The 26,590-nt window shown below is 35.6% G+C and overlaps 1 protein-coding gene across 3 annotated transcripts; it reads left to right on the top strand.

Moving 5' to 3' along the window:
- Window positions 1-107: 107 nt before the first annotated feature.
- On the top strand, window positions 108-26,437 carry DNAAF11 (dynein axonemal assembly factor 11). 3 transcript variants are annotated; one of them, XR_011724649.1, is made up of 12 exons: window positions 108-173; window positions 3,185-3,352; window positions 4,372-4,449; window positions 6,510-6,682; window positions 7,660-7,859; window positions 8,935-9,117; window positions 10,234-10,311; window positions 12,655-12,720; window positions 14,875-14,944; window positions 15,792-15,887; window positions 18,879-19,007; window positions 19,533-19,762. XR_011724649.1 is itself a non-coding variant. In XM_071738411.1 (12 exons), exons 1-12 carry the CDS (start codon window positions 164-166, stop codon window positions 26,339-26,341), a joined length of 1,395 nt encoding a protein of 464 aa, XP_071594512.1. In that variant the 5' UTR covers window positions 108-163; the 3' UTR covers window positions 26,342-26,437. The 3 variants fall into 3 exon arrangements, 2 of the variants coding, with proteins under 2 accessions (XP_071594512.1, XP_071594513.1); XM_071738411.1 differs by lacking the exons at window positions 18,879-19,007; window positions 19,533-19,762 and adding exons at window positions 21,293-21,378; window positions 26,155-26,437; XM_071738412.1 differs by having other exon boundaries at window positions 18,879-19,762.
- Window positions 26,438-26,590: the final 153 nt, after the last annotated feature.

Genomic DNA, 26,590 nt, shown 5'->3' with positions numbered 1-26,590 from the left:
AAAAATCACCAGGCCGGACTGAACGCCCGCAGGTGCAGCCCGGGGGGGGGCAGCGGGGTCCGGCCCAGAGCAGGGCCCGCAGCCATTGCCCCGCCCGGCCCCGTTGCCATGGCAGCGCGGCGCGGCCTCTAATGGCGGCGGCAGCGAGGGGCTGAGGGGCGCCATGGTGCGGAGTGAGTGTCTCCGAGAGCAGCTTTCTTTCCTTCCCCCGATCCTCCTTCCCTTCTCTTTAGAACGTGCCTCACCCCAGGGCCACCATGTTCCTTTCCCCCACGCTTGTGCCCCCCCTTTCCACCCATTCCCCACACCCCTTGGCATCCCCTGTGCCCTCCTGTCTTCTTTGCTCTCTTTACCTGGCTGGATTATCAGGTTTCTTTTCTCCCTGGTAATACCAACCTGTGTAATCCTACCAGGCTCAGTTTAGGAGTGCTCTTGCCTCCCAAAACAGCCCTCGAGAGGCCCAAAAGGGGGGTGGCCCAGGCAGGGACCTCTCTGTGTGGGGGGCAGCTCCTACAAGGGGGATGCTTGAGGGGTGGTGGCCTCTGGGCCTGGAGCTGTCAGCACTGTCCGTTCCGTGCAGTTTTTAGTTTTTAACATCAGATGATAAATAGGTTTTTTTAGGTACAAGTTGGCAGTGCAGAAACTTGATCAGAGACTTGAAAATTCCCTGAGTGAAGTTAAAATGCACCGTATTATTAATTATAGATCTCTAATCTTTTAGAGGCAACGCCATATGACCTAAAAGACAGAGTACTCGTACATATCATCCAGGAGAAAAAGCTCCTGAGGAATTCCCTTGCACTGTGATTTTCCCTGTGGTGTATTTTGATTGTATCCTGTCACTGGACTGCCAGTATCTTGCTGGGCTGAAACAGTGTCTTGGAAAGGAGCTCCTCCCTGCATGAAGCTGGCAGATGCCCACTCTGAGCAGGCACTGCCTGAAGAAGAAGAGCTTCATCTCCTGAACAGTGTGGCATGAATTTGAATCTTCAAATAATGGTTGCATACTTCACTTTTCTGAAACACAGGTTTCCTCACTGTTCTTGATACACCTGCAGCTGTCCACCTGCTTATTCCTTCCATTTCTTTAATGCTTTTCTGCTCCTTTTTGAGTAGAGCGTGTAATTTTTGTAAGCCCAGCTGTTAGATCTTCAAGATCTGTTACCTCCAGTTGATTGATGCCATCTCTTATTTCCTCCTGTGTTCAGTGACCTGATCTCTCAGGTCATTGGTCCATCCTGCTGTTACTGAGAGTAACATCAGATAATCTGGTTAATAAACTTCTCAGTGAGAAGTAATGTTACAATTGTTTTTGTCAATGTCCTGGAAAAGCCTTTATTTAAAATCTGTTGTTTACTCTTGAAAATTTGACCCTACAGCAGGTCTCCAAAATCAATGTCCTAAGCTCCGCTGTAGCTTCTATTGGGAATTATTGCTTATGCTTTGCAAACCGTCTGGTACTGAAAGTGGATGTTTTTACCTGATCATTGCAACAATTACTACAATTTACCTTTTGTCAGCATAGGAAAATCTGACTGTTTAAAAGAGTTTGTATGACTTTATTTCATATAAAGGGTATAGAGCATAAAATTGTTTTCAACATGTACATATGCAGATTGTGGTATACTATTTTTTTTGCTCAAAAATACCTGCTTGCACTGAAAATACTGATACTGAGAAATCTGCCATCAAACACATAAGTAAGCAGGCCATTTTTATTTTATTTTATTTTTAAAATTTCCACCATATCTGCCAACTAACTTATTAGAAATGCCAATGTTTCTCATATTTTCTGTGAAGACTCAAATTTTTAGTAATGTTCATTGCCATATTTTTCTCCTTTCTCTATTAATTTAATTGTGCTTAATCAATGGGCTGTTGAAGGGAATATCATTGTTCAGGTGCAGCAAACCTGCCCAAAATGATTAAAAAGGAAAAAGACACCTTTCCCAATATGCTTTATGTGCAGATGGAATCCCCTCTTACATAAATATCATTATCATCATTATATAATTCTGCAAATCGTGTTAGATGAAACTCTGTTGAATAGAAGAAAGATTTAACCCTGGCCATCAGTAAACAATATAATACATGCAAAAGCCATTTCATCCCTTTCCTAAAGGCTGCAGACAGAGGAGCTGCACTGGCACATGTGAGCTTAGGCTTGTAGCAGACCAGTCCATGTGAAGGTGTGCAGTCATTCCAGGACATTCCAGGACACTAATAAAATTGAATGATTTCAAGAAACCTCCCTGATACAAATTAGGAACTAAAGTATATTTTTAATTAATGCATGGTAGGAACAAGTTATTTTCACAGATCTCTCCATATTTTTTCTTTTTACTTACTTCTGAGTTTTTTTAAAAGGCTTTTTTTTTTTTTTTTTTTCCATTAACAACAATGAAAGTACCCATGCTAATTTGATAAAACCCTGGTTTTAAAAATCATTAATAGAGAAAAACTTTTTGCTTTTTTTGTGCAGTTGGATGGAAAAACAGTAATAACATCTTGCTCAAGAGGGAGCACTGTTGTTCATAGAATTTCTTTTTTTATAGACAGCCTTACACTGTTTGAAAGACTGCCTGGCATTAAGTATTAGTATGTGAAAACCCAGGGCTACATTTCATTCTAACATATAATTTATAGGCATAAAATAGTTATGTCTTGGTCTGTAGCACTGAAGAGCTAAAAAATATCTGTCCAGTTTCAGAATTCATCCTGCTTATTTCTGTGCACACTGTGCTGGTGGAAGAATATGATGACAGGCTGTAACTAGTTTATTTTTTGTGAATATCTGGCAGCAGGAAGTTTTAAAAGAGCATAAGCCCCTCCTTTGCTTGTCTAAGTGCAACAATCTGCAACCTGAGCTATGCTGAAAGTAGTGGATGCTGGATTAATTTTTTCAAGGGTTGTATTGCACTCTTATGAAAGATTCAGCAGTTTTCATATGGATCTTTCTAAATTTTACAAGTGATATGTGTTTCACAAATGTTTATTGTGGCAGAGTGGGCTGCAGTTATTTGGTACTTTATGCTTTTTCTAGCAGATTTTACTTTTGTTGGTGTTCTTACCAGGTAACTATTCAGAACAGTGGAACGAAAGGTTTAATGATTTTATAAGTTGTTCATAAGTCAGATGGCAGAAAATTAGTAGAGGTAAATATGATATTTAATGTTTTTTTCAGTCACAGAGGATCTTGTTAGAAGACGTGCAGAACATAACGACTGTGAAATTTTTTCACTGGAAGAAATCTCTTTACATCAGCAGGAAATAGAAAAGTTGGAGTATCTTGACAAATGGTGTCGAGAGTTAAAAATTCTCTATCTTCAGAATAATTTAATTCCAAAAATTGGTAAGTGTTTTCTGGATATGTTTCTTTTAACGTGCAAGTGCATGCATAATTTTGGAAAAAAAAAAAAAAATCTGTTGTGCCATGTTTTAAGAGAATGTAGAGCAAAAAACTCCATAAGAGTTCACTGTGGTTCCACAAGGTTTCTTGTACCTGTGTCTTTAGTAAATTTCTAAGAAGCTTAGAAAATTGCAAGAGAATTTTAAAACAAAAAATATAGTACTGAGATACAAGTCTCTAGAATATGAGTGAGGAACACTATATAGTTTAAAATATAAAAAAATCAAGATATAACTTAAATATCCTGACTTTGTGGCAAACATAGAGGCAAACAGTTTAGAATATGCCATGGATTGTGATATCATAGTATTAGCTATCTTGAGGCTCATTTTTAAATTCAAATTTTATACAAAAAAGGTTTTTTATACAAAGAACATTTTTTAACATTGAAATAATTTTCATTCAGATCAAGTACTTGCTTTTGTTCAGAGTCAGCTTTTTACAGTGAAGTCTCAGTGGTCTTCCTGTACCAAAGGAGAAGATACAATGGATCTGTGGTTTTTTGGTATAGGGTCACACGTTTGCCAGGCTCTCTACAGAAAGATAAAACATGAATCCTCAGGCTAGAAAAGCTCAGACTCTACAAACAGTGTGTAGATGAAGAATGGAGAAGTGCTCACAAATTACATTAACGTATTTCTTTTAAGTTCCTAAAGAGGAAGAAAAAATAAAGTTTTAGGGTGAAGTTCTGTGCTTAGGATTTGTAGGCAAGGCTTTAAAATCTCTGAAGGGGCTCATTGGAAACTCCACCTGTAGTAACAGCTTCTGTATTTTTTTGACTCGAAAAATCTTCTCCCCTAGAGAGTAAGGTTATTGAAACTGCTTTGTGTTGCTCTGCTCCATGAAAAATGGGACTAACATAAGTTGTTTTCTCTGCTATTTTATTGAAGTTAAGTAAACTAGTAAGATGAGAACAATCTTTCCAAAGGAAAAAACTGGTATAAAACATTGTTTTGTTACAGAAAATGTGGGCAAACTAAAGAAGCTGGAATATTTAAATGTAGCTTTGAACAACATCGAAAGAGTTGAAAACCTGGAAGGTGAGATTTTAAACAAATGATTTTGCCTTTTCATATTGAAACATTTAAATTGTGACTTGTAAAAGAGGGTAGAAGCCATAAAGTATGTCAACCAGTAAAAGTACTTAGTTGATACTCAGGAAGAGCCTTTTTGTGTGCAGCCTTTCAACAAACACTTCTTTGAAGCAAATGCTTCCTCATGCTGCAGTTTTGTCGTTGAACTTCCTTAAATATAACTCCCTTTTTGCATACTCCCTCACCAGTGTTGCCAGCTATGACAGCTCTATTCTTTAATACCTTACAAAGAGGGAATCCAAATTTTTCATGAAATTGGTATTTCTTACTGTAAAAAAGAGAAATTTTGCTGGTGATCTGGAGCAATGTGATTTTTATTTATGGATTTTTAATGCTGTGGAGGCAGAAAAATGACTTTTTGTGTAATATTTCAGCATTCGTCTTCAGTTCATCAATCAAGTGGCACACACAAGAAGGTTCTGCTCTGTGTACAGGTTACATTGGCAATCTGGGGTATTTTTAAAGAGTTTTTCAAATTATTATTTTCTCTGTCTTTGCATAAAATCCTGTCTGTTTTAACTGTGTTTAATAATTTATCCTCTTAATACTTTGACCTGCTAATTACTTTATCTTTCATTTGCAAAGACTGAGCATTTTCAAAGATGAAAATTAAAAACTTAGAGCCACCCAATTACTTTAATAGTTTTTTACTTTATTTCTTTCTCTTTCTTGTTTCTGATTAGACCAGTTGCTGAATCTTTCAAATGTCCATGTAAAAACTTTTTGTTGTTTTTTTTTTTCTTTGTTTTATTGCTTTAGAGTTTTGTATTCTGTTTGTGTTTTTTTGGTTTGGGTTTTTCTTTGTGTTGTTTTTCAAATAAAAAAGAAGCAAGTAGGCTAAGCACAAATTAGTAGAAGTTGAAGAAAAAGTTACTATATTATATCTTTGGCAATTTATTGAGAAACTGGAATCTGTTTTCATGCTGCTAAATTTTATGTTCCTCTATCAGGATACATTATTTATTGCTGTGATTTGTTATTTGAGTAGGAGTAATTGCCTACCTTTGATAGTAAGCCTTGCTTGCAAAAATTTGGGTTATTTAAATCCCCTAATAAATCATTGTGAGTTTATTTTCTTTCAGCTCCATTATGCATAAATACTTGCTAAATAACATTGCAAAGCAAAGAAGTGATTACACTGATAGGCACTGAAGTTGAGATCTCTCTTAGCTAAGCTTTTTTAATCTTAGAGTCAAGGTTATGATTCGTGGACAGATTATGATAAGAGGAGAGACTGATACATTTTGGATCTCTATTTCCCAGAGCATTTTTAAGCTAATAGTATTTCTGTTTATAAATGGGGTTTTTTTGTTAACAAACAACATTTTCTCACTGGTATTTCCACTTAACCAGTGCTAAAGTATTCAGGATGGCTGAGTCCTTGGAATGGAAAAATTCATTTTGAGTTGGAGTGAGTTTTTAGAAAACCTTATCTTTACTCTTGAGTATTATTAGTTTAGATTAACACTACATGGAAATGAAACCCATAATTGATCCTCCTCTGAAGCAATCAGACACTCTTTTAGCCATGTGGTGAAGACTCAGGTGAGGAGGGGTACCAAGGCAATCAGACCAAGGCAATTGACTAACCAAAGTCAAATTCATCCAGAAATTAAGCATTTCATAGCTCATTTAGTATGCAAACAATAACCACAAAGTTTTGATGATGAATACCCAATACTAAGTTTCAATATTTTGTATTTTACTGAGATGTTTTGTGTTTCTGTAAGTATCATGATCTCATAAACTTAAGCTGGGATTCTTTCACTTGTGGCTTGGGGAAAAATTTATTCTGATTGGGTGAAATCAGTGCACAGACAGCAAATGCAGACAGGTTTATATTCAACTGTGTGCACGTGTGTGTGTGTGTGTTGGTGTGTGTGTATGTCATTTACATTCATGTTATGGACAAATTGAATTATGCTGAGTTTTTGAGGGTTTTCTTCTTTGTTTATTTGTTTTTGGTTTGGTTTGGTTTGTTTTTTTGTTGTTTGGTTTTTTATCAGGCTGCGAAGAACTGAACAAACTTGACCTGACAGCAAATTTCATTGGAGAACTCTCCAGTATTGAATCCCTAAAATACAACATACATTTGAAGGAACTATTTCTAATGGGTAACCCATGTACAGAATTTGAAGGCTATAGAGAATTTGTGGTGGCAACTCTTCATCAATTAAGAGTAAGATTTAAAAAATTAAATTTATATCCAAATCAATATCCAGTATTGTTGACTGAATAATCCCAGACAAAATGAAATTACTGTGATAGAAAAACTAGCATTTTTCTTACTGTCCACTGGAAATTTAATTTTTTTCTGAAGAATATGTGGCTACAGTAAATAATATGATAATAAATTAGTTCTGTTTTGACTGGATCTCATTTGTTAACTTTTCTGTCATTTTCACTTTAGATCCTTAAAAAAGTTCTGCAAAATTCTCTCTACACTTCTGGCTCTTTTTTTTTGTCCTTTATTTTCATATAAATAATGTATTTTTAAATTATTATCGTGATTGCAGAAAGTCATCAGGTGGTTGGAAACATACAAGCAATAGGTACCAAACAAAAAGTGTAAGGCAATAGAAAGATAGAAATTGATGTAAAAAGATATTGTATTGCATAGTTAATTAGATACTTTGAAACTGAATTTTTGTGTAATGTTATACTGATTTCATCTTTTCCTGCCACTGAAACAGGCAGTCCCAGTCCTGAAATATTCCCCCACAGTTTCTCTTGGAGAAGCACAGGCATTTGTATAACTTATTAAAAGTATATTCAGCTCCCTTTGTTGGCAAGAAATTAACACATTAAAAGAAATAATTTTGTAATATTTTCATGAGCTGAGGCAAGGTCACTAATATATCAGAAATGGTTTAAGGACTCTCTCTACTACATAATCTAATAAAACCAACTGTAATTCCTAGAAAATGCAAAACAAAGCTCTTAGGACACATAAAAACATTTTCAGATGTGAACAGCAACTTACTGTTAGTTCTTTGTGTTACAGTATAATTTAGTGCTGTGGAGGCTTGAAAGATGGATTTTTAATTTTATACAGAAAGTAATCTATCAAATTAACCTACAGTTTAATAGACTTATTGATTTCAATATGTTTCAAATTTCTCACATATGTATAATGATTTTTTCCCCTTTGTGGAGTATTTGGATAGTAAAAAAATAGGTCGTGCAGAGAGGATTCAAGCAATTCAAAACTATCCAGAAGTGAAACAGAAAATCAGAGAACAGGAGCAAGCTTACCTTCTCAAAAGGGCCAGGGAAAAAGAAGAGGCTGAAAGGAGGATGCAAGAAAGAAAGGACAAGAAACAGAAACATATGGAATCTAAACTTGTATTTGACAGGTAACAGTAAGCAAAAACAGTTTGTGAGTTAATATCATGCTTACCTTTGTCCATTAAGAATTTTGGTTTTCCTCATTAAATTATTTATATAATTCCACTTAAATCTTTTAGTTTGTCTTTATTGTTGATCCCAGAATTATTATTTTTCCTCATGCATGTTATCTCTAATGATAAATATGATTAATTACAAACATAATTAATTACTGACCTGCAGACAGCACAGTAGAATTTTCATTCCAAAACCCCAAGCACATTTTTTCTGGGTGCCAAAATAGTGTAATTGATAGCTTCTTTCAGCTATCAACAGCTGGTAGTTGTTACTTGAGATAATGCAGGGGTTCCAGAGAAAGCAGCTGTTCACCTATTTCTTTTGCTTTAGAGTTATTAGATAGAATGTCTGAAATGGAATATTTTAGATCTTTTGATATGAAAAAGACTATAGAATTTTTATTTCTTTCACCTACTATCCCTGAGATTATGTAGACAGTAGAGGATTTTTGTCTGAGGTCGTCTTCCACTGCAGTTGCCATCCACCTTACTTTTTAATCCAGTAGAGTTCCTTGGAGCTGACTATGGAACTTTGTAGTCATAGATCACAGCTGTATCACACATTTTTATTTATATATATATTGATTGAGGCTTTCTAAAGATTGCAGGAGAAAAAATGATTCAGGTTCTAAGATGGCACTTGAGGAGATGCCTAATGTTGCCACTCTATAAATTTATAATCTGCTGGTGTTTGACATCGGGAATACTTCAACACCACATGAACAAAAGGTTTTTTAAGTGTTGTGCTCTGAAAATTCTACTCCTGAAATTAAATCTGGGGTTTTCAGAGGGTTTTGAATAACAAGAGTATCACTTCTTAGTTAAGTCAGTATAAAACATACTGAAATATGTTTTGTTAATTGAATTAAAAAAAAATTGTTTTCCAAATCTGTAAGGTACTGTTCTTCATGGAAATTATACAGCTATTAGTATTGGGTTAAAAAAATATTATTGCATGAATTAATTAGCAAGCACTGTTGCTTTTCCTTAATTTCACTGAGGTAATATTCTTTGTGATTGTGTGTAGCCCAGACTCTCTGCAGAACAAAGAAAATTGTCAGACAGATGGAGACAGAGAACAAGAGACAACTGTTGAAGATGATGAAGAAGACAGAAAATTTTGGGAGGAGCCTACACCATATACTCCAGAAACTAGATTAGAAACTCACAGATATATTGAAGAAAAACGGAGAGCTAAAGAAAATACAAGGCATGTCTCTGTTTTAATAAAAATCCTCTGTGATTTGAGGAAAGAAAAATTTTCATGGGTGCTATGTAGAGGTAGGCAACAGCCTAACAGCAAATGTTAACATGTTAACATGAAATGTAAACAGTGAACTGAGAACTGGCAGCTTTTATTCCTATTGTCTGTGCAAATACGCTTATAAAAAGTAAATAAATTATTTAGATTATTAATTTTTTTGTTTAATTATCAAAAATATATGAGAAATTTTTGCACAAATACTGAAGAAGTCAATCCTGGGGAACTCATTGAGAAATGTGGAAATCTTCATAAGTTGTTGCTGTTATTCATTCAAGATCTAGCAGTTTCCCTGAAGAATGACTGTGAAACAGATTCTTTCTAAATAAGAATTTGCTGTATTCCAAATATTTCCCTCTGAGTATTCAAGGAGAGTCCAAACAGCATTGTAATGAATGCTGAAACTCAATTTTTACAAATTTCCACAACATTTAAAGGACATTAAAATCCTTTCACAGTTCATTCTGGTTTGGTGGTGAGCATTTGTTAAGTAGCATGTGGAAGGTGGGACCAAAGAAGGTGGGACGTGCAACTTCAAATCATCCTTGCTGTTGGACAGGAGTTGAAACTTTAAAATAAGTTATTCAGTATGAAAGAATATTTTTTTAGTACAAAACTGACATTTTTAGTACAAAAAAATGAGCAGCTTTGGCCACTATTTATTCATTTATTCACATATTCATTTGGCCATTATTTATTCACTATATTATTCATATTTTGGCCAATATTTATTCATATTTGGCCATATTTATTTAACCAATTTTATACTTGCAGTTTCATTAAAAAAAATTTGGACAACTATAAAATTGATTACAGCAGAAATGTGCACAGAATCTCCTTAAGCTGCTTATTGCCAGAACAAGGCAATTTCAACTCACCTTAGCACAAAATTAAACAACTTACCTTAACCTGTAATGGTTATGAATGACTCAGTCCTTAACTTCAAATACTAGATAATTCTTACCTCTTCCCCTCCTCTTTTTTTTTTTTTTTTTTTTTTTTTTTTGCTATACCACAACATGAAATTACAAACTGTTTCTCTGTTTTTCTTTCTGTTTTGTCAAGGGAATCAAAAAAGAAAGACAAAACTCTTCGGACACTGGTCACTGCAGATGGAAAAGTTCTGAATGTGAATGTTCCAAAGTATGTAAGGTCAAAGATTAAACAGACCAACCTCTCTGTAGCTGATTTCTGCAGCTATTGCAAGATATGTGGCAGTACAAAAACAAGAGGATTGACAAATTCTCCTTGCAGTATTGTATTCCTGGTGGGGAAACTGATGTCTTAAATTATATTCTGATGCTGGAAAAAGAATTAATTTGCAATAAGTAAAGTGTTGAAAGTTGATAATTGAAGAACTTGTTGAGAAATAAGACGTTTTACTCTTTCCCTTCTGCGGTATGACTGTTATTTAAGCATCTTGCTAATAATGGAAAAAGTTTAAGCAGTTTGACTATGGAAGATAAATGTGTATGAATAGCCACTTTAAGTGTGGGAAAATACATCAGAGTAATATTTCTGGACAAAATCATTCTGTCCTCTGATGACAGATGTAAAACTAGCAGAATTGGGAAGGATGTGTAAGTCACTTCTATGGCAGGAGACTCTCTGACACTAAATGAGGTCTCTAGCAACAGAGGCTGGTGCTATGAGGAAGTCCCTTCTATTTTATAATTTACAAATATCATTTAATACAAAGGGTATTAGAGGGCTTTGCAGTGAGTTTCCACAGAGATCAGCCCTGTGTTACCACTGCTTTCACTTGAACCAAACCTTCTTTTTCTAAGGGAAAAAAAGAGACAGAAAGTACATTGTTTCCTTATAAATGGCTCCCCAAAGAGCATAATACAGGAGACTGAGGAAGAGGGACCTATCTACTTCCTGTCCTCTGATGAAGTTTTTGCATCTTAACACTGATTTAGCTGCAAAATCAAAGCTATAAACATGGTTTGTTAAATGATTTCTAAATCTTGGAAGTTTAAGCAAGTCCAAGGAATTAAAAAACCTACAGTATTGGCTCAATGCATAATTTTCAGAGGTACAAAGAAAATTAAAGGTAGTGGCAGAAGAGCTCATGTTTATTCCATCTATACTAGAAGATAGTTAATAACTGTATTGATGCACTTATTTTGTAAAAATGTGTTGACTGGAAAAAAATTAAATAACTTGCTAGTTTAAAAAAAGACAAATATTTTAAATCTCATGGTAATAGAATTAGATTATACATCTGAAAAGCAGAGACAATTATAAGATTAGGCTTGTGTAATGAGGTAGGGCAGTGTTTGTGTCACCCAAGTTTTCTGGATTAGAGTTTGGTCTGGGGATGCACCCAGATAAAGGCAGATCAAGAAGCATTTTTTGTATTGGCTTCAACAAGAGTATCATAGCTCTTCAGTGCATTCTGGCAGTATATTGGAAACAATAAATTAAGAGATACAAGTAGCCAGATGGGGTTCTTCAGAGTTTTTGCTTCAGTGTGAAAGTCTGATGCCCACAGCAATGTCCAAGCTTCTCTGATGTTCTTTTGAAGGTCAGCAAAGAGGACTGGCTGCATGCTGCTGAGGACAGACTATTTATCTTCCCTGGTTCTGATTGAGCTTCACTCTAGAAAATTTTACGTTTATTTTCTGTTTTTTATCCTTCATATTTTAGTGAATTCTCAAAATTTGTGATGCAGTAAAAAACCCCACCACATTAATGTGAAACAAAGGTGGTTTTATTATTTGCAGTTTTCCATTTAAGAACCCCATAAACTAAAGGCTCCCTAAGCTTTCTTCCAAGTTGACTGTATCAGAATACAAGAGAGCAAAGAATTAAAAAATATACCTAGCAAATAATTTTACTGATGAAAAAATATATTATGTAAACTCTTCAGATGTGAACTTCTTCCTATTACCTGAACCCAAAGTATTTAAATATCTTAATGTCACAGAAATACTGAACGTGAATTACATTAAGCAAACCATTCTCATTGTATACTAAAAACTACTTTATATAAAAATCAAATTATTTGCTATGAAAGAAGATGCATTTTTTAAAATTTGGTTATTATTATTATTTTTTGCATATGATAAAATCAGAATTACCAAGTTCCTGGTGGTTTGTGCTCTTCATGAGCTTTTTCTCTACAGATGTTACTAGAGCAGGCAGACTTCACCAGCAGATGTCCCTCTTTCTGCATTGACAGACTGATCTGAATTGTAACTGACCTTCAGCAGTATTTACTTATTTATTTATTGTCTCTTGAGGGTTGAGTGGAGACAACCCAAAATAAATGTAAGCATGACTTTGGTTTAAATGCCAGTATTTTTTTTTGTTGTTGTTCATTAGGAAAATTGCAACAGCTTATAAAGTGATCATGTGACATATGATCTGACTGGTACTGTCTTTTTTACAATGGCTAGCAGTTGACTTTGAAGTATTCTGTAATGTTTGCTTATTCACTCAAATTGTAGTTATCCTGAAGCTGTTTCTTGTCATTATTAGGCTTCATTTTTCTTTGAAAGATGATGAAGAAAACAACCAGATCATCTTGGATCTTGCTGTTTACAGGTCAGAGTTATTTTTTTTTCTCTAAATTTTTCCATTCCTGAGTTTTAATGCACAGGGTTTCAAATATGTTCTCTGTAATGGGGACTTTTCATGATAAAAAAATAACACAGAAGGTCAAAGAATAAAATCTTGACATCTCTGTGCCAGAGATGTGAAGCTGAATAAACCAAAGACCCTTCTGTTTTGTTACTCCTGAACAAGGACTATGGTCTAAAAACCCTTTCTGGAGTTGTTTTGTGCAGTCCACAGGCAGGTTTCCTTCCTGTCCTTTTATACTTCTGTGAAATCTTTGCCATTCTTCATCTGCAGACTGGGATTGTAGGGAATGAGGTTTTTTGCCCATTCTCTGGTGCTATGATCAGTTCATGTCCTAGTTAAATTTCTTCTCCATCCCAAGACACAGTAGGGCAGCCTGGACCTATTTTTCTTGATTATTAGAAAGAGTCTGTGGCCCATCCTACTTCCTGACCTGTTCCAGGGCATTGCCTGGAAGAAATTTGGTTAAATTAGGACAAAGTATGACAATGAAACATGATAACTATTTGCTAGCAGGGACTACTAAGGAGTACAGTGTCCTTCCCCATGCTTCAGGAAGACATTGAAAACCCATGAGCTTATTTATCTATAATAGGAACTTGTTAGAGTAAACTTTGAGCTAGTTTTATAGCACAGAAAAACTGTTCATACCAGGTGTTCTTCCATTAATTTCCCTCAAAACGGCCTGATCCATATTTCTGATTTAGAATTACATTTTTTTTGGAGCTTCACTGTTTAGAGTCTTACTGTTCAGGTGCAGTAAAATGCTGGATATGTTGTGATATCCTGCACTCACTTGTAAGGAATGCAAATTTTAAAAGTTTGAAAAATTCACCTGAGAAGTAGCATTATAAGAAAAGGGAAATAGGAAATACTCAACATATTTATAAATTATCTATATGAGGGAGCAGAATGTATCCTCAGCAAATTTGCTGATGATAGAAAACTGATAGAAGTGGCTGATACACCAGAAGAGGGCTGTGTGACCTGGAGACTTGAGCAGATAGGAACTTAATAATGTTCAGCAAGGGTAAATGCAAGGTCCTGCACCTGGGGAGGAACAACCCCATGCATCTGGATGGGTTTGGAGTTGAAATTCTGAAAAGCAGCCCTGAGGAGAAGGATCTTGGAGTCCTGGTAGACAATAAATTAACCATGAGCTGACATTGTGCCCTAGTGGCCAAGAAGGCCAATGGTATCCTGAGGTGATAAGTAGATTGAGGAAGTTATCCTTGTCCTCTATTCTGCCCTAATGAGGCCACATGTGGAATACTGGGACCAGTCTTGGGATTCCCAGTTCAAGAGAGACAGGGAACTGCTGGAGACAGTTCAGCAGAAGGTCCTTTCAGTAGTGCCCAGTGACAGGGCAAGGGGCAATGGGCACAAGCTGGAGCACAGGAAGTTCCATCTAAACATCGTGGAGAAACTTTGAAGGTGACAAAGCACTGGAACAGGCTGCCCAGAGAGGTTGTGGAGTCTCCTTCTCTGGGGACTTCCCAAAGCTGCCTGGATGGAATTGTGTATAATGTGCTGCAGGGGGGGTGGAGTAGATGATCCCTTCAAAGTCTCATGATTCTCTCGTTGTGTGAATATGTATTTGTGCATTCACAAGTAGGCTGCAGGCACATGAGGGCATCTGACACATGATGAAAAGCAGGTGTTAAAGTGGAGCTTCTACAGGCCACAGATTGTGTTTGAAATCCAAAAGCACTGTGTTTTCTGGGAATGTAAAACATTTCTGTTCATTGTTTTCCAGCAGAAAGAAAAGTAACAAAATTTTTGTACAATTTAAAAAACAAATAGGTTAATTTTCATATTAATGTAAAACACTAAACTGGTAGAAAAAAGACCTTCCTATTTTCCACAAAGATTTGGAGTTCCTGAAGTTATACAATAGCTTGTGTGGTGGACTTGAGAGATTTAGATTTGATTTTAATTAACATTCTGTGAATACACAGAAAGATCATGTTTTTCTTCCAAAGACACAGCTTATTAGCTAAAATCAAAGTTTTTAGCTTATAAACTGTGAAATCATCATTAAAAAGCTTTGTGGTCTGCACTGCTTATTTGTTGAACTGTACTGCAGATTGATTAATTTATTTATATTTTATTCTGAAGACATTTGGACACTTCTCTGCTTGATGTTGATGTCCAGCCAGCTTACATACGAGTACTGGTGAAGGGAAAGGTTAGTATTTTCTTACTACAATAATTTAAAATCATAAGTTAATGTTTGCCATAGTTATTTAGTGTAATATGTGTCTGACTTTTAAGAGTTACCAACTATGTGCACTTATGCAGAAAAAATAAGTTCTTTCATACATGCACTGTTTTAGACCACACATAAACTGTGGAAGCCCTACTCAGGAGATGTGAAAAGCCTGAAATGAAATGTCACTTTCTCTCCTTCTCTCTCCTTACTCTCCCCACACAGTGTACCATAATTCACTTAAGAAGAGAGTTTGCTAGTTGCCTCAGGCTAGAATTTAGCAATTTCACAATCTGGGATTTATAGCTGACAGAAGCAAATGGATGTGCAGTATTTTGAAAGGGACATTTAAAATACCAATTCAGCTTTCTCTCTTCCTAGTGGTTTTAATTCTACCATCTTTTTTTTTTTTTTTTTTTTTTAATCTGAAGTATTTCAATAGTAAACGAAAATCCCTATTTTTGATTATACCAATTGCCTAAACAAAACTTCAGAATTACTTTACATCTAAAATAGACTGGATTATCTTTCTCATTAAATTGCTAATATAAGTCAGGCTTCATTTCATAAACTTCTTTAGAAATGTCACTTCAAGAATGAAAGCAATTCAGGAATATACATATAACTATACTTGTAAGTAAAAGCTGTTTAGTGTACTCATAATTTCTTAGGATTAATAACACTGCACATAAAGTGAGAGAATTGAGATCTATACTGTTCTTAAAACCAAAGGATGTGATAGTGATATTTCTGTGTATATTCTTTCCAGGTCAAAAAAAAAAATATATTTCAGTATGATATATTTTTATCCCATATTTTCTCATAGCCTTTTCAGCTTGTGCTCCCTGAGGAAGTGAAGCCAGACAGCAGCTCTGCTAAAAGATCACAAACAACTGGTCATTTGGTTGTCAGCATGCCAAAGGTATGTAGAATATTCTAAGGAGGCATCATACAAAGATGCTTAAAATGTCATGAGTACTTTGGGAATGTTTCTGAGTTACCAGTAGCATCTAGCTAGCTAATATTATTCATTCTAGCCTTTCCCATTAGGACATAAGTTCCAAATAAGGAACATTCCAGAAAGGCAACTTAATCATAGACCCAAACCCTAGGATTTAAGATCCCTTTAAAGAAATATAATGCAAATCAGTGCATATTGAACTATTTGTATGTCCTTTATTTTCAACAAAATCAGCTTTTATATATAGGAAAAGTGACTCTGCAAAACATACAGTATTATGCAAATGTGTAAGGAGGTGCTTATATTAAATAATTGAAAATAGGCTACTGTACTACTTTATTTTTTCAACTGGGAATTTCGTTTTTCTTTTTGCAACCTGTGAAAGCCCCAGCTTGGGAGGTGTCCTTGCCCATGTATGGAGGTTGGAACTGGATAATCTTCAAGGTGCCTCCCAAACCAAACTGTTCTGTGATTCTATGATGAGGGGCAGTGTTAATAAGTGTGGCAGTCATCTCCAGGTTTGAGGCATAAAGGGGTGGGATGGTGGCAGAAACAAGAAGGCATTTAAGTTAGGACTTTATGCTGCCTGTTGCAAGACTGGGTTCTTGGACCTGCAGGAAGACCAGAGGTGGATTAAAGGGCTTGGAGCAGACAGAAAGATGGAAGTTTCAGGAAAGTAAGAGTTCTGGAGATGAGAATGGGTTGTATGATTGGGTTCTGGGAGCTGTGTGAGTGGTTAAACCACTTTAGCTTCATCCTCTTCTGCCATTATACCTTATGGAGTGTTGGGCTGCTTTTAAGGCCTCTAGGTCTATGTCATGTATTTTTGGCTTTGCAACCCTGCCCAATGATAATTAGAGGAAAAAATTAAATTCTCCAGCTTCACCCTTCTGAGCTCTGTGTAGGAGCTGTGGGACATGGTGCTACATGGGAATCTGCCAGGATATATCAGTGACAACATTTTCTTCTGGATGAGAAGCCTCCAGCTGCACTTTTGGGTCATTTTTTTCTCTGTGCATTGATTTAATTCTAATACTGTGCAACAAGTAACTGTAACTAAAAAGTTATTTTTCAGCTTTAGGCTTTTTCTGCTTTTGTTTCTAAATGTTCAAAGCTCTCATCTGTGCTCCAGTCCCATACTATCTCTCTTTCCCTACATGGACAGCCTCTCTTTAAATCACAAACTGTCACCCTAGCACCAAGCATGTAGTTTCACCAGGAGCTTGAAGAATGCTGAAATTTGTACTCATTTGGTCATGATCCATGGTTTTTTTGTTGTTGTTCAAAATTCACTCATACAAGAATTTCTGTTTTCCAACATCTATTTATTTGAAACGGAGGCCTTGACATTTGCCATTTGGATAATGTAATTTTCATTTTTTCCTGAACAGTCTTGTTTACTGTATACTTGTCTCATGGATATTTGAAATACTTGCAGTTTTCTTTCCCATAACTTGCTTTTAGTACTCATGCATCTTGCTATTCCCAGTGTGGACGATCATTGCATTAGAAAGTGTAAATACTTCAAAGAATTTCTGCACATGTTCAGATCTGCTGCCTGCCTAGAAAGTCATAACTAAGTTAGCAAAATCAAGATTATCTCTCCATAATGTGATTGAGAGCTGCCTTTATTCCATTATTAACTTTATATTTCACCTACCTTGATATTTTAAGTACTTACACGTATTTTACCTAGCCTGAAGATCTTGCTTCACCTCAGAATGTCTGTTTCACAGGCTTTTTTGAGACCTGAGGGAGAAGCTCTGTGGAATAACTGAGCTGATGTTCTGAGCATTGCCTTGGTTTGGTTAAAAATTACTTGTGCTGTTGGGACACAGAGAGATGTGGATGAATGAAGTGCTGCATGGTCTAATATCTTCATTGTCAATTAATCCAAAACCTTGTATCCTGGAAAGTAGTTTGATAGGAAAGGACCTAGGAGTCTTGGTGGACACCAAGCTGAACAGGAGCTGGGAATGCCCTCTTCTCCCAAAGAAACCTAATGGTATCCTGGGGTGCATCAGGAATATTGCCAGCAGATTGAGGCAGTTGGTCCCCTCTATTCAGCACTGATGGGACACACCTGGAGTGCTGTGTCCAGTGCTGAACTCCCAGTACAGGAGGGATGTGAACACCCTGGAGAGAACCACAAAGATGATAAAAGTACTGCAGCATCTCTCCTAGGAAGAAAGGCTGAAAGAGCTGAGACTGTTCAGCCTGGAGAAGGCTCAGAGGGAACTTCTTCATACATTTAAATACCTGAAGGGGAGGGTGTGTAAGCAGGATGGAGTCAGGCTCTTTGCAGTGGTGCCCAGTGGCAGCACAAGAAGCAATGGGCACAGTCTGAAGCACAGGAGGTTTCCTCTGAACATCAGGGAACACTTTTTTCCTCTGAGGGTGGCTGAACACTGGCAGAGGTTGCCCAGGGAGATTGTGGAGCATCCAGTTCCTGGAGCTCCATCAGTGATAAGGCAAGACCAATGGCTACATTGCACTGTGTTTAATGTTTTTGTTCTTGATAAACAGTTAGCATAAAAATAAAATTATTTGCAGCTAGATAAATGGACTAGCACATTCTTTAGGTAACAGAGATGTTAAAAATGCTATTAACCTAAAAATAGTGTCCTGTAATAGGCTTTTTGCAATACTATCCTGAAAAGATCTCTCTTCTCAGTAACAGAATACAAAGCTGACTGAATTCAGTAAGTGCTTTTCACTTGCTTTAGTGAGTTTCTGATCAGGTTACTAAAGCTTTCACCATTCATCTTCCAGCCTGCTCATAGCTCCCTAGCCTTTAAAATGAAAAATAAAACCTCTTTCCTTGCCTCTCCATTGACCTTGCCATACCACAGATGCAGGAGATAGTAAATTCCACATGAATTAAAAGATAGCAAATAATTTTCACCTTCTTTTTGTGAAACATTTGTCGTAAATATACCATTTATTGCACAGCAAATCACTGAAGAATGGGTTTGTTTCTAAGGCACTGTCTACCAACACTTTTGGAAGGTCATCAAAATAAACTGAAGGACAATACAGTATTTATGCTGTAATAATCATCTGTGCAGAGATTTTGCATGAGTAAGTTGATAGTAACAATCTTGTACATGCTTCATTTTCTGGGGAAAAATATTTGTGGCATGAAGCTTTTCAAATTCTGAGCCTGGCAGTGTCATCTTTGCAGATGATGCAGGGAAATTAAAAACTTGTTAATAGGCTTTGACCAAAATTTGTTTGTTAAACCAGTCATTCGTAGGTTACACCAGCTGCATTTTGATTAATCTCTGAGAAACAGCTTAAAAAACCCAGTTATTAGCAAGCATTTTTTATTTAGAGTTCCTTGTCATGTTTTAATACTTAACTGTCCTTATTTTAAGGAGTGAGGGAGAAAAAATTTGAATTTTTCATTAATCCTTTATTATATTAGCAGTCACAAATGAATCCTGACAGTTTTTTATTGCCTGAGCCTTCAAAAGCAGCTTGAAACTTAAAGATCAATGAGAGTTAGACTCCTTAATTAATTTAAAAATAGAAGTGGCATATATTATGCATGTCACTGTAAAGGTTATTTTATAGAATTTCATTATATAATTCTCATTTATCTAGGTATGGTAAATTCAGTAATATTTCATTACCATCAAAGGCATGTGGAAACATACAACTGTGAAACCCTAGAGATACATTAATCCTTCAGAATAAATGTGTTTCAAGGAACCTTCCTGAATTCAGGAATCCACTTGTAAGAAAAAATGTGGACTGAAAAGATGGCTCAGCTTAAAAATTCTGTTTTCACATATTCATTTTGTTTCCTCAATTAAATTTCAGATTGTATTTAACACATCCAGTTCTAGAATTCTGATAATGATCTTAAAAGTGCTGTCTTCTTTCTCTTTTCTGATTAATGCAAATCTTAACAATAATTCCATAGAAACATTTTCAGAAAGCTCCATTATATTAATGCCTTCCTGTGTATCAAAGGCTTTATATTTCATACAATTTTCTTTATACAGAGGCCAAAGTTTTTAATTTGGTCCCAATTGAAGGTATTGCAGTTCTGCTTTCCAGAACAGGTATCCACACTTGATCACCATCACTAACAGATGGACAGTCACCTACTGGCTTGATGAAACCTACATGCCATTGTTGGGTATGCAGTTGTGTTTCAAAAATAAGAAAAAAAATAAGATTATCATGTGCATTTTTTCTTGAACAGAGGTAAGAGGCCATCTTTTGAGCAAAAGAGCTTTTAGGTCAAACAATGCTTGATAATTGGTAATAGATGTTCTAGTAGGCAAATCCTATCCCAGGATCATTTACAGTTCCAGGATCATTTCTTGTCAAGGAAGACTTTTCTCTTGCTTTTAGAAGAAGCAAATTTCCTCACCATCCTTGATGATGTGCTCTGAGAGCAAAGTGTCATTAGTCTCAATGACATAAAATGAATAAATTCCTGTTAAAAGAACAGACTATTGATAAGAGAGGGAAGGCCCAAAGAAACAGACTTTCCTTCATGGGAGTAGACACAGAATCAGAGGGGACCAATCCCTTCATAATGAATTTCAGAAACAAACTGTGGATGCTACAGGATTTGTCTTATTTCTGACTTATTTGTTGCTGTTGGATTTTAGAAAGGATTTTTAGAATTACTGGGCATCTGAAACAAACTACTTTCAAACCATTTGCACTAAGAAACAGGCAATAGAATGAATTGTTTGGTATGGATCCTGTTCTCCTCCTTCCCTTCAAATGCTCGAGGGGTCCCTGTCCCATGTTGTTATGAAGGGAAAGAGATGCCCTTTTGCCAAGAACACATCTGAAAAATGGTGATGGACATGATTTCCTTCAGAAGGGGAGATTTTTACTTTGAATTTCAGATTGTTTTTCAACAAGAGAGCTGAGGGAGCTTGTGGTCACTTGTCTCTTTTATAAAAAGTGAGAAGTCCTGACTGCAGCAGATTATTTAATAAAAATATCTAAAGTAGCACATGCACACCAGAACTGAAGTGCAAGTGGGAGGTGCATTGTGAGCCACCATGGAGAAAACCAGTAATGTGTGTTGTTAAGAGGGTGCTAAACAAGACAGCATAGATTTAAATAAAAATAAATATATATATTTAAACATTATAGATACTTACATGCAGTTATGTATATTTATATTTAACTTAATTCAGGTCATTTGTTTAAAATTTCCTTAGGAATGTGTTTCATGCTGAGTAAAGTGCTAAAGTCCATGAGAAAGAATAAATGTCACAAGAGAAAATTTTTTCAAACTCTCTTAATTTTTCTATTTTTGAGAGATCATTTAAATGCTTCTAAATATAAATATCAATTTTTATGAGACTTATTTTAAGTCTATTTTATTTTAGGCTAAAGGAATAATCCTGGCTAAGCAAAAAGTATCAACCTCAACTAAAGATTCTGACTGCAATAAACTGCAAAAAAATGCAAGAAGGTAATGACTTTTTTTCTTTTTTTACTTGTTTTATTTTTTTTTGTCTGTTTGTTGATTTCTTGCCAGAATATACTGTGTTACTATGTTACTGTTGAAGGTATGAAAATATTGAGTACAGCTATGTCTAAAAGCCTTAGTCTATAGGCCAGTCTGGTGCTATTTATAAAGTGATCTGCTCTAATAGCAAGGCCAAAAAAGCACTTATTTCTGCAGACCAGTTTTGTTCCACCAGCTCATTCAGATTAATAAACAGGTATATACTAAAATTAAATCACCTACTAAGAATTGGTTTTGCAGAACCCCTTATTATGTAACTCAAGTCTGAAAACCCTTTATAAATGTATGATTTTCATCTCATGAATGTGTTTGCTCACTGATATACAGCTTGAGCTACTGCTGTAATAAATAGGTTCAAAAAGCAGTTCTGTAAGGTTTTATAGTATAGGTCCATCCTATTAAATGTGATGTAAACTCCAGCTCTAGAAATCCTGCAGTTAATTACTTCCAGTAGCAAGTATCAGTGTTACACTATTTTTTATTTTTACTATCAGCAAGTGTTGGCAGGTTTTGCTGTCGATAGACACTGGGGCTAATGGACATTTTGCCTAAGAAAAAGAACATCTTTTAATAATTGCTTTTCCTCTTGCTGTAGGCAGTGGTGTTCATGGCAAAATAAGACACAGTAGCAACAAGGTTTATTAAGCAGTTTATCTGTTTGTATTTCAAGTGTTGCATTTGCTTCCTTTTTTTATTTCATTGTGGTGCATGTTGGTGGAAAGGCTGAGCAGCTGGTAAAAAATAGCATTATGGATCCTGGGTATCCTCATTCTCCTTCATTTACTGGTAAAATGGCTCTGTAAGTGATTTGTCATTAATTGTGCTTTCTATTTTTAATAAGGATCAGTCATGACTTTTTTTCTTGACTGACCCTCATAGAATCATAGAATTGGCTGGGTTGGAAGGGACCTCAGAGATCATCAAGTCCAACCCTTGATCCACTCCCGCTGCAGTTCCCAGCCCATGGCACTGGGTGCCACATCCAGTCTCTTTTTAAATATCTCCAGGGATGGAGAATCCACCACTTCCCGGGGCAGCCCATTCCAATGTCTGATCACCCTCTCAGTAAAGAAATTCTTTCTAATGTCCAACCTAAACCTCCCCTGGCACAACTTGAGACCTCTTGTGCCCTCTTGTCTTGCTGAGAGTTGCCTGGGAAAAGAGACCAACCCCCACCTGGCTCCAACCTCCTTTCAGGGAGTTGTAGAGAGTGATGAGGTCTCCTTTGAGCCTCCTCTTCTCCAGGCTGAACACCCTCAGCTCCCTCAGCCTCTCCTCATAGGATCTGTGCTCAAGTCCCTTCACCAGCCTGGTTGCCCTAATGCTGAGAAGATGACAGGACAACTGCAAGAATTTTTATGGGATTCCTAATGAGCCACAAGCACTGCACCCTTTCCCTAGGCAGCAGTGATTACAGCAGTGCAGCATCTTGGGTTTTGAGTGTTTCAAATATTTTTTAAAAGGTTCAAGACAAATAGAGAACTCTTGACTTTGCTAAAGGGATGGTTCATTCCCACAGAAGTACAGCTAAAGCTTTAGATACATAAAAAAAAAAAAAAAGTTAAGATAAATGCCTTTACTTTTTCCAGGACAAAACTAGTTCTTTGTTAGATAACTGACCTTATCCCTCTTCCAAAAGGGTTTTGCCAAACAGCAAAAGTTGGCAAGTAGCAGATTAGGGATAGATACTTCCTTAGAAACTACCCTCTGCCTTTAGTTTTGGCTGCACTGTAATGAAGTAATGTTAAACTGCAAATGTTTAAATCAAAGTAATTATGAAGACATGGAATTAATAATGGGAAATAATGTAAGTAAAAAGGGAGATGGGAGTAAAGATGATCTCCTTCCCTGCTAGCTGATGATACTCCATGGGATAATGAAAGATTTTGTGTTTGGTTGCAATATCATTTTAAGCAATTCTGATTATGTTTACTGCAAATTTTCAAGCAAAAATACAATTTTTACTGTTAAAATATTACAGGAATACATGTCACAAAAGTAGAAAGAGGAAAAAAGTCTTTTGAATTACAGTACTTATTAAAATAGTGAGTTTTGACCTCTCTAGCAGAAAAGTTGCTGACTAGCCAGATGCTATATTTGTTGAATAGTTCTCTTAGATCACAGAACATTCATTACAGTGATTACACTTGACAGATACAGATGTCTCAGCTAAATGCTTTCAGGCATCTAATCTGCTACTCTATAATATAGTGCTTTAGATCTCCTTAGCTCTTGTTAACCAGATTACATGATGATACTATCATTACTTCTGCCACATAGGAGGGATTTCTTCTGTGGCTGCATGCATAATTGTATTTCAAATGTTCAGAGAGACAAGTTTCTATGGGAGGAATTTGACAGATTGATTTATTCCAGTTACAAAGCCTCTATTAATATAACAGCTGAGTACACCAGTCTTTACTATAACTTCACAATTCAGCTGTGAGGTGCAGAACTTGAGTTTGCCACGGATGTCTTAGGTGGAATTCAGGTGTCATAGGAACTGACTTCTCTGAAGTCACACTGAAAATCTTGAGGATAGCAATTAAACTAAGTCAGTAATACTTGTCTCATAACCACAGCTTTAGACTATTCTTCCTTTAACACTTTAATTAATTAATATTCCAGCTATATATAAAACCATGACTGTTTGCTTAGATTACCTTGTAGATTTTGCTCAGCCTGTGTTTTCAGAAGTTCTGACTAAAGTACAGCAAGCATCAGTCCTTCACCATTGGTTTTTAACACACATAAAGATTTGTCTTTCTCAAAGCTCTCAAATATGAAATAGTGGAATATTTTCTTATTCCAGAAAAGGATTTATTCCTACTTTTTCTAAGATGATAATGGTTTCTGTTCTGTTTCATCCACAATGTTAGAAGAATGGAAAAAGTGCCTCTCCAGAGCTGTTGGTTGTGTCTTGTGTCTGCTTGGAAAATCCTGATGCCAGAATAGAAACTTTCAATCAGTCGTCAAAATTATTTTCTGGATCAAACATATGAGAAATCTTTAGAAGTCTAAATATTATTGAAATTCCAAAGTTGAAACAGGGGAATGTAACTGTGAAATCATTAAAATATCAAATATGGGAATTAAGAACTGTGTGAACAAAAGTGTAAATTATCAGAAAATATCAAATTATCAGATACATGCTCTGTCACACACCAGATTGTTCAGCAGGCTGCTATAGTTATGCAAAATGGAAGGACCAACTTTTTATTATAAAGTCTTTTCATTTTCTTTTTTGACAGTATTGCTGAACTATGTGAAGATAGAAATAGTCTTTGTAAGGGAAAAAAAATGCCAGGAAAAAAGAATTTAATCCAGTGTTATTCATATAGTGCTCAAATCTTTAGACAATAATTTTTCCCTGAATAGGGAACACTCAACAGCAGCTGGCAGTGCTAAAAACTGTGAAATCATTATTTTTTTTTTCAAACCTGAAAATGAAATAATTTGCAAACATTGAGATTTCCAGGCATGTGCTGTAGCTGGTGCAGTAAGAAATACATTTGTTTTCATCACTGTTGTCTCACTCTCAGTGAAGAGTTTCATCCACAAGATTTTTTTTTCCTGATAGGTAGAATGACATGGAAAAAAATTGAGATGACCTTAACCTCATTCTTTCTTTTCAAAATATTCAGGTTGTTAGTCTTGACATCATCAATACCCTGCCTCTTTTTTGTTTAGATTACATGATGAGAGGAGCATTGCCTGTGTTGTCATAAAAGAAAGCCTTCATTCAGTGGCTGTGTTATTTTTTCATTTGTCCTAGTCCTAAGGGGCCTTTGTGGTCTTCTTAGTAAACATACAGTCTTTTCAGTTCTTTGAAGAGTGATGCACTATCTTCTGTAATGCTCAACTTGGAACTTCCACCCAAAGTAGTACTTAGTATAAAATGAAAAGTAATATGAAGATTTACAAATTGGCTTGGAATTTGCAGATAATGGAGTATCATTGTGCAATTAAATTTCAGTTTTGCCATTTTTCCTGTAAACAGTTATAAATTATTTGAAATCAGGCTAGATCTTTGATCATCTTTTGATGTGAATAGGTTGCCTTAATGAGTGGTCTGTGCATATTTTAAAGTGTGAGCTAACAGAATAACCTTAATAGCAATAGAATCTGGAAATTCTGTTACAACTCTAGCCTTTCTTTTATTTTAATTATGTATTTTTTTCATAATACAAATGTGGTGAGGATTCATAATGCCAATGTATGTGATAAAATCATAAATTGGTACTGTTACATTTTCTCTTTAAATTACTCTTACTTCTCTTACTTCTGCTTTCTGAAGATGAATCTGTCACATGAAAAGTAGTAGACAGTGAAGGAATCGTGCTAAAAATTTACAGAACAAAAAGTCACAAAACCCCCAATTATACTAAAAAAACCCAAACACTGTCTTACATCAAAAGTCAACAATCCTCATGTTCTAATGCAAAGCAAATTGCAGATGTCAAAAAATAACTTTTGATGTTTGTAGGCTGAGGTTTATGTTACACAAACCTTCATAGATTTTGTAGCACTATTCTGTGTTTACAATGAGCTTTTTATAACACTCAATTTTTAATGAATAAGAACACTTAATTTTGATTTAATTGGACTCAATAACAACTCTAGCACTTAAATCAACAGTTTTATAAACAGGCACAAAAATAGTTTTGTTATATTTGACACTGAAATTAAGTTTTTCTATTTGTTTTCCTCCTGTTTCAGAAGTGTACAAGTTGAGAAATTAGAAGTGGATCCCAGTAAATATTCATTCCCTGATGTGACAAAAATTATCCAAGAAAAGGTTCAAGTTGGACAAGGACCTATTAGGCTACAGCCAGAGAAGATTACAGAGACCAAGAAGAGTTATGTTGATTTTGAAAATAATGAAGATGTTCCTCCCTTAATTTGAAAGTTTCTTAAATATTCTCTCTAAATGTAGCTTTTATTCTTGAGTTGTTTTCAGGACCTTGTGTATAAAGTAAGTATAATATAGTTGAAGGTGGAAAATATTATTGCAGTTCTTATCATAAACTTTGTTATGGCTCTATTTTTGGCAGCATTTGCTGATAGTTCATTGCTATATAAATTCTTTTTTTTTTAGACTGTTTACTTGGGAAGTCTTGTAACAAATTGGGAGCCATATAAGTCAGACAATGTA

This window comes from Heliangelus exortis, chromosome 2 (genome assembly GCF_036169615.1).
Source record: "Heliangelus exortis chromosome 2, bHelExo1.hap1, whole genome shotgun sequence".
Classification (NCBI taxonomy): domain Eukaryota; kingdom Metazoa; phylum Chordata; class Aves; order Apodiformes; family Trochilidae; genus Heliangelus; species Heliangelus exortis.
The sequence above is the reverse complement of the archived record's forward strand: the minus strand, read 5'-3'. Positions and strand labels throughout refer to the sequence as shown.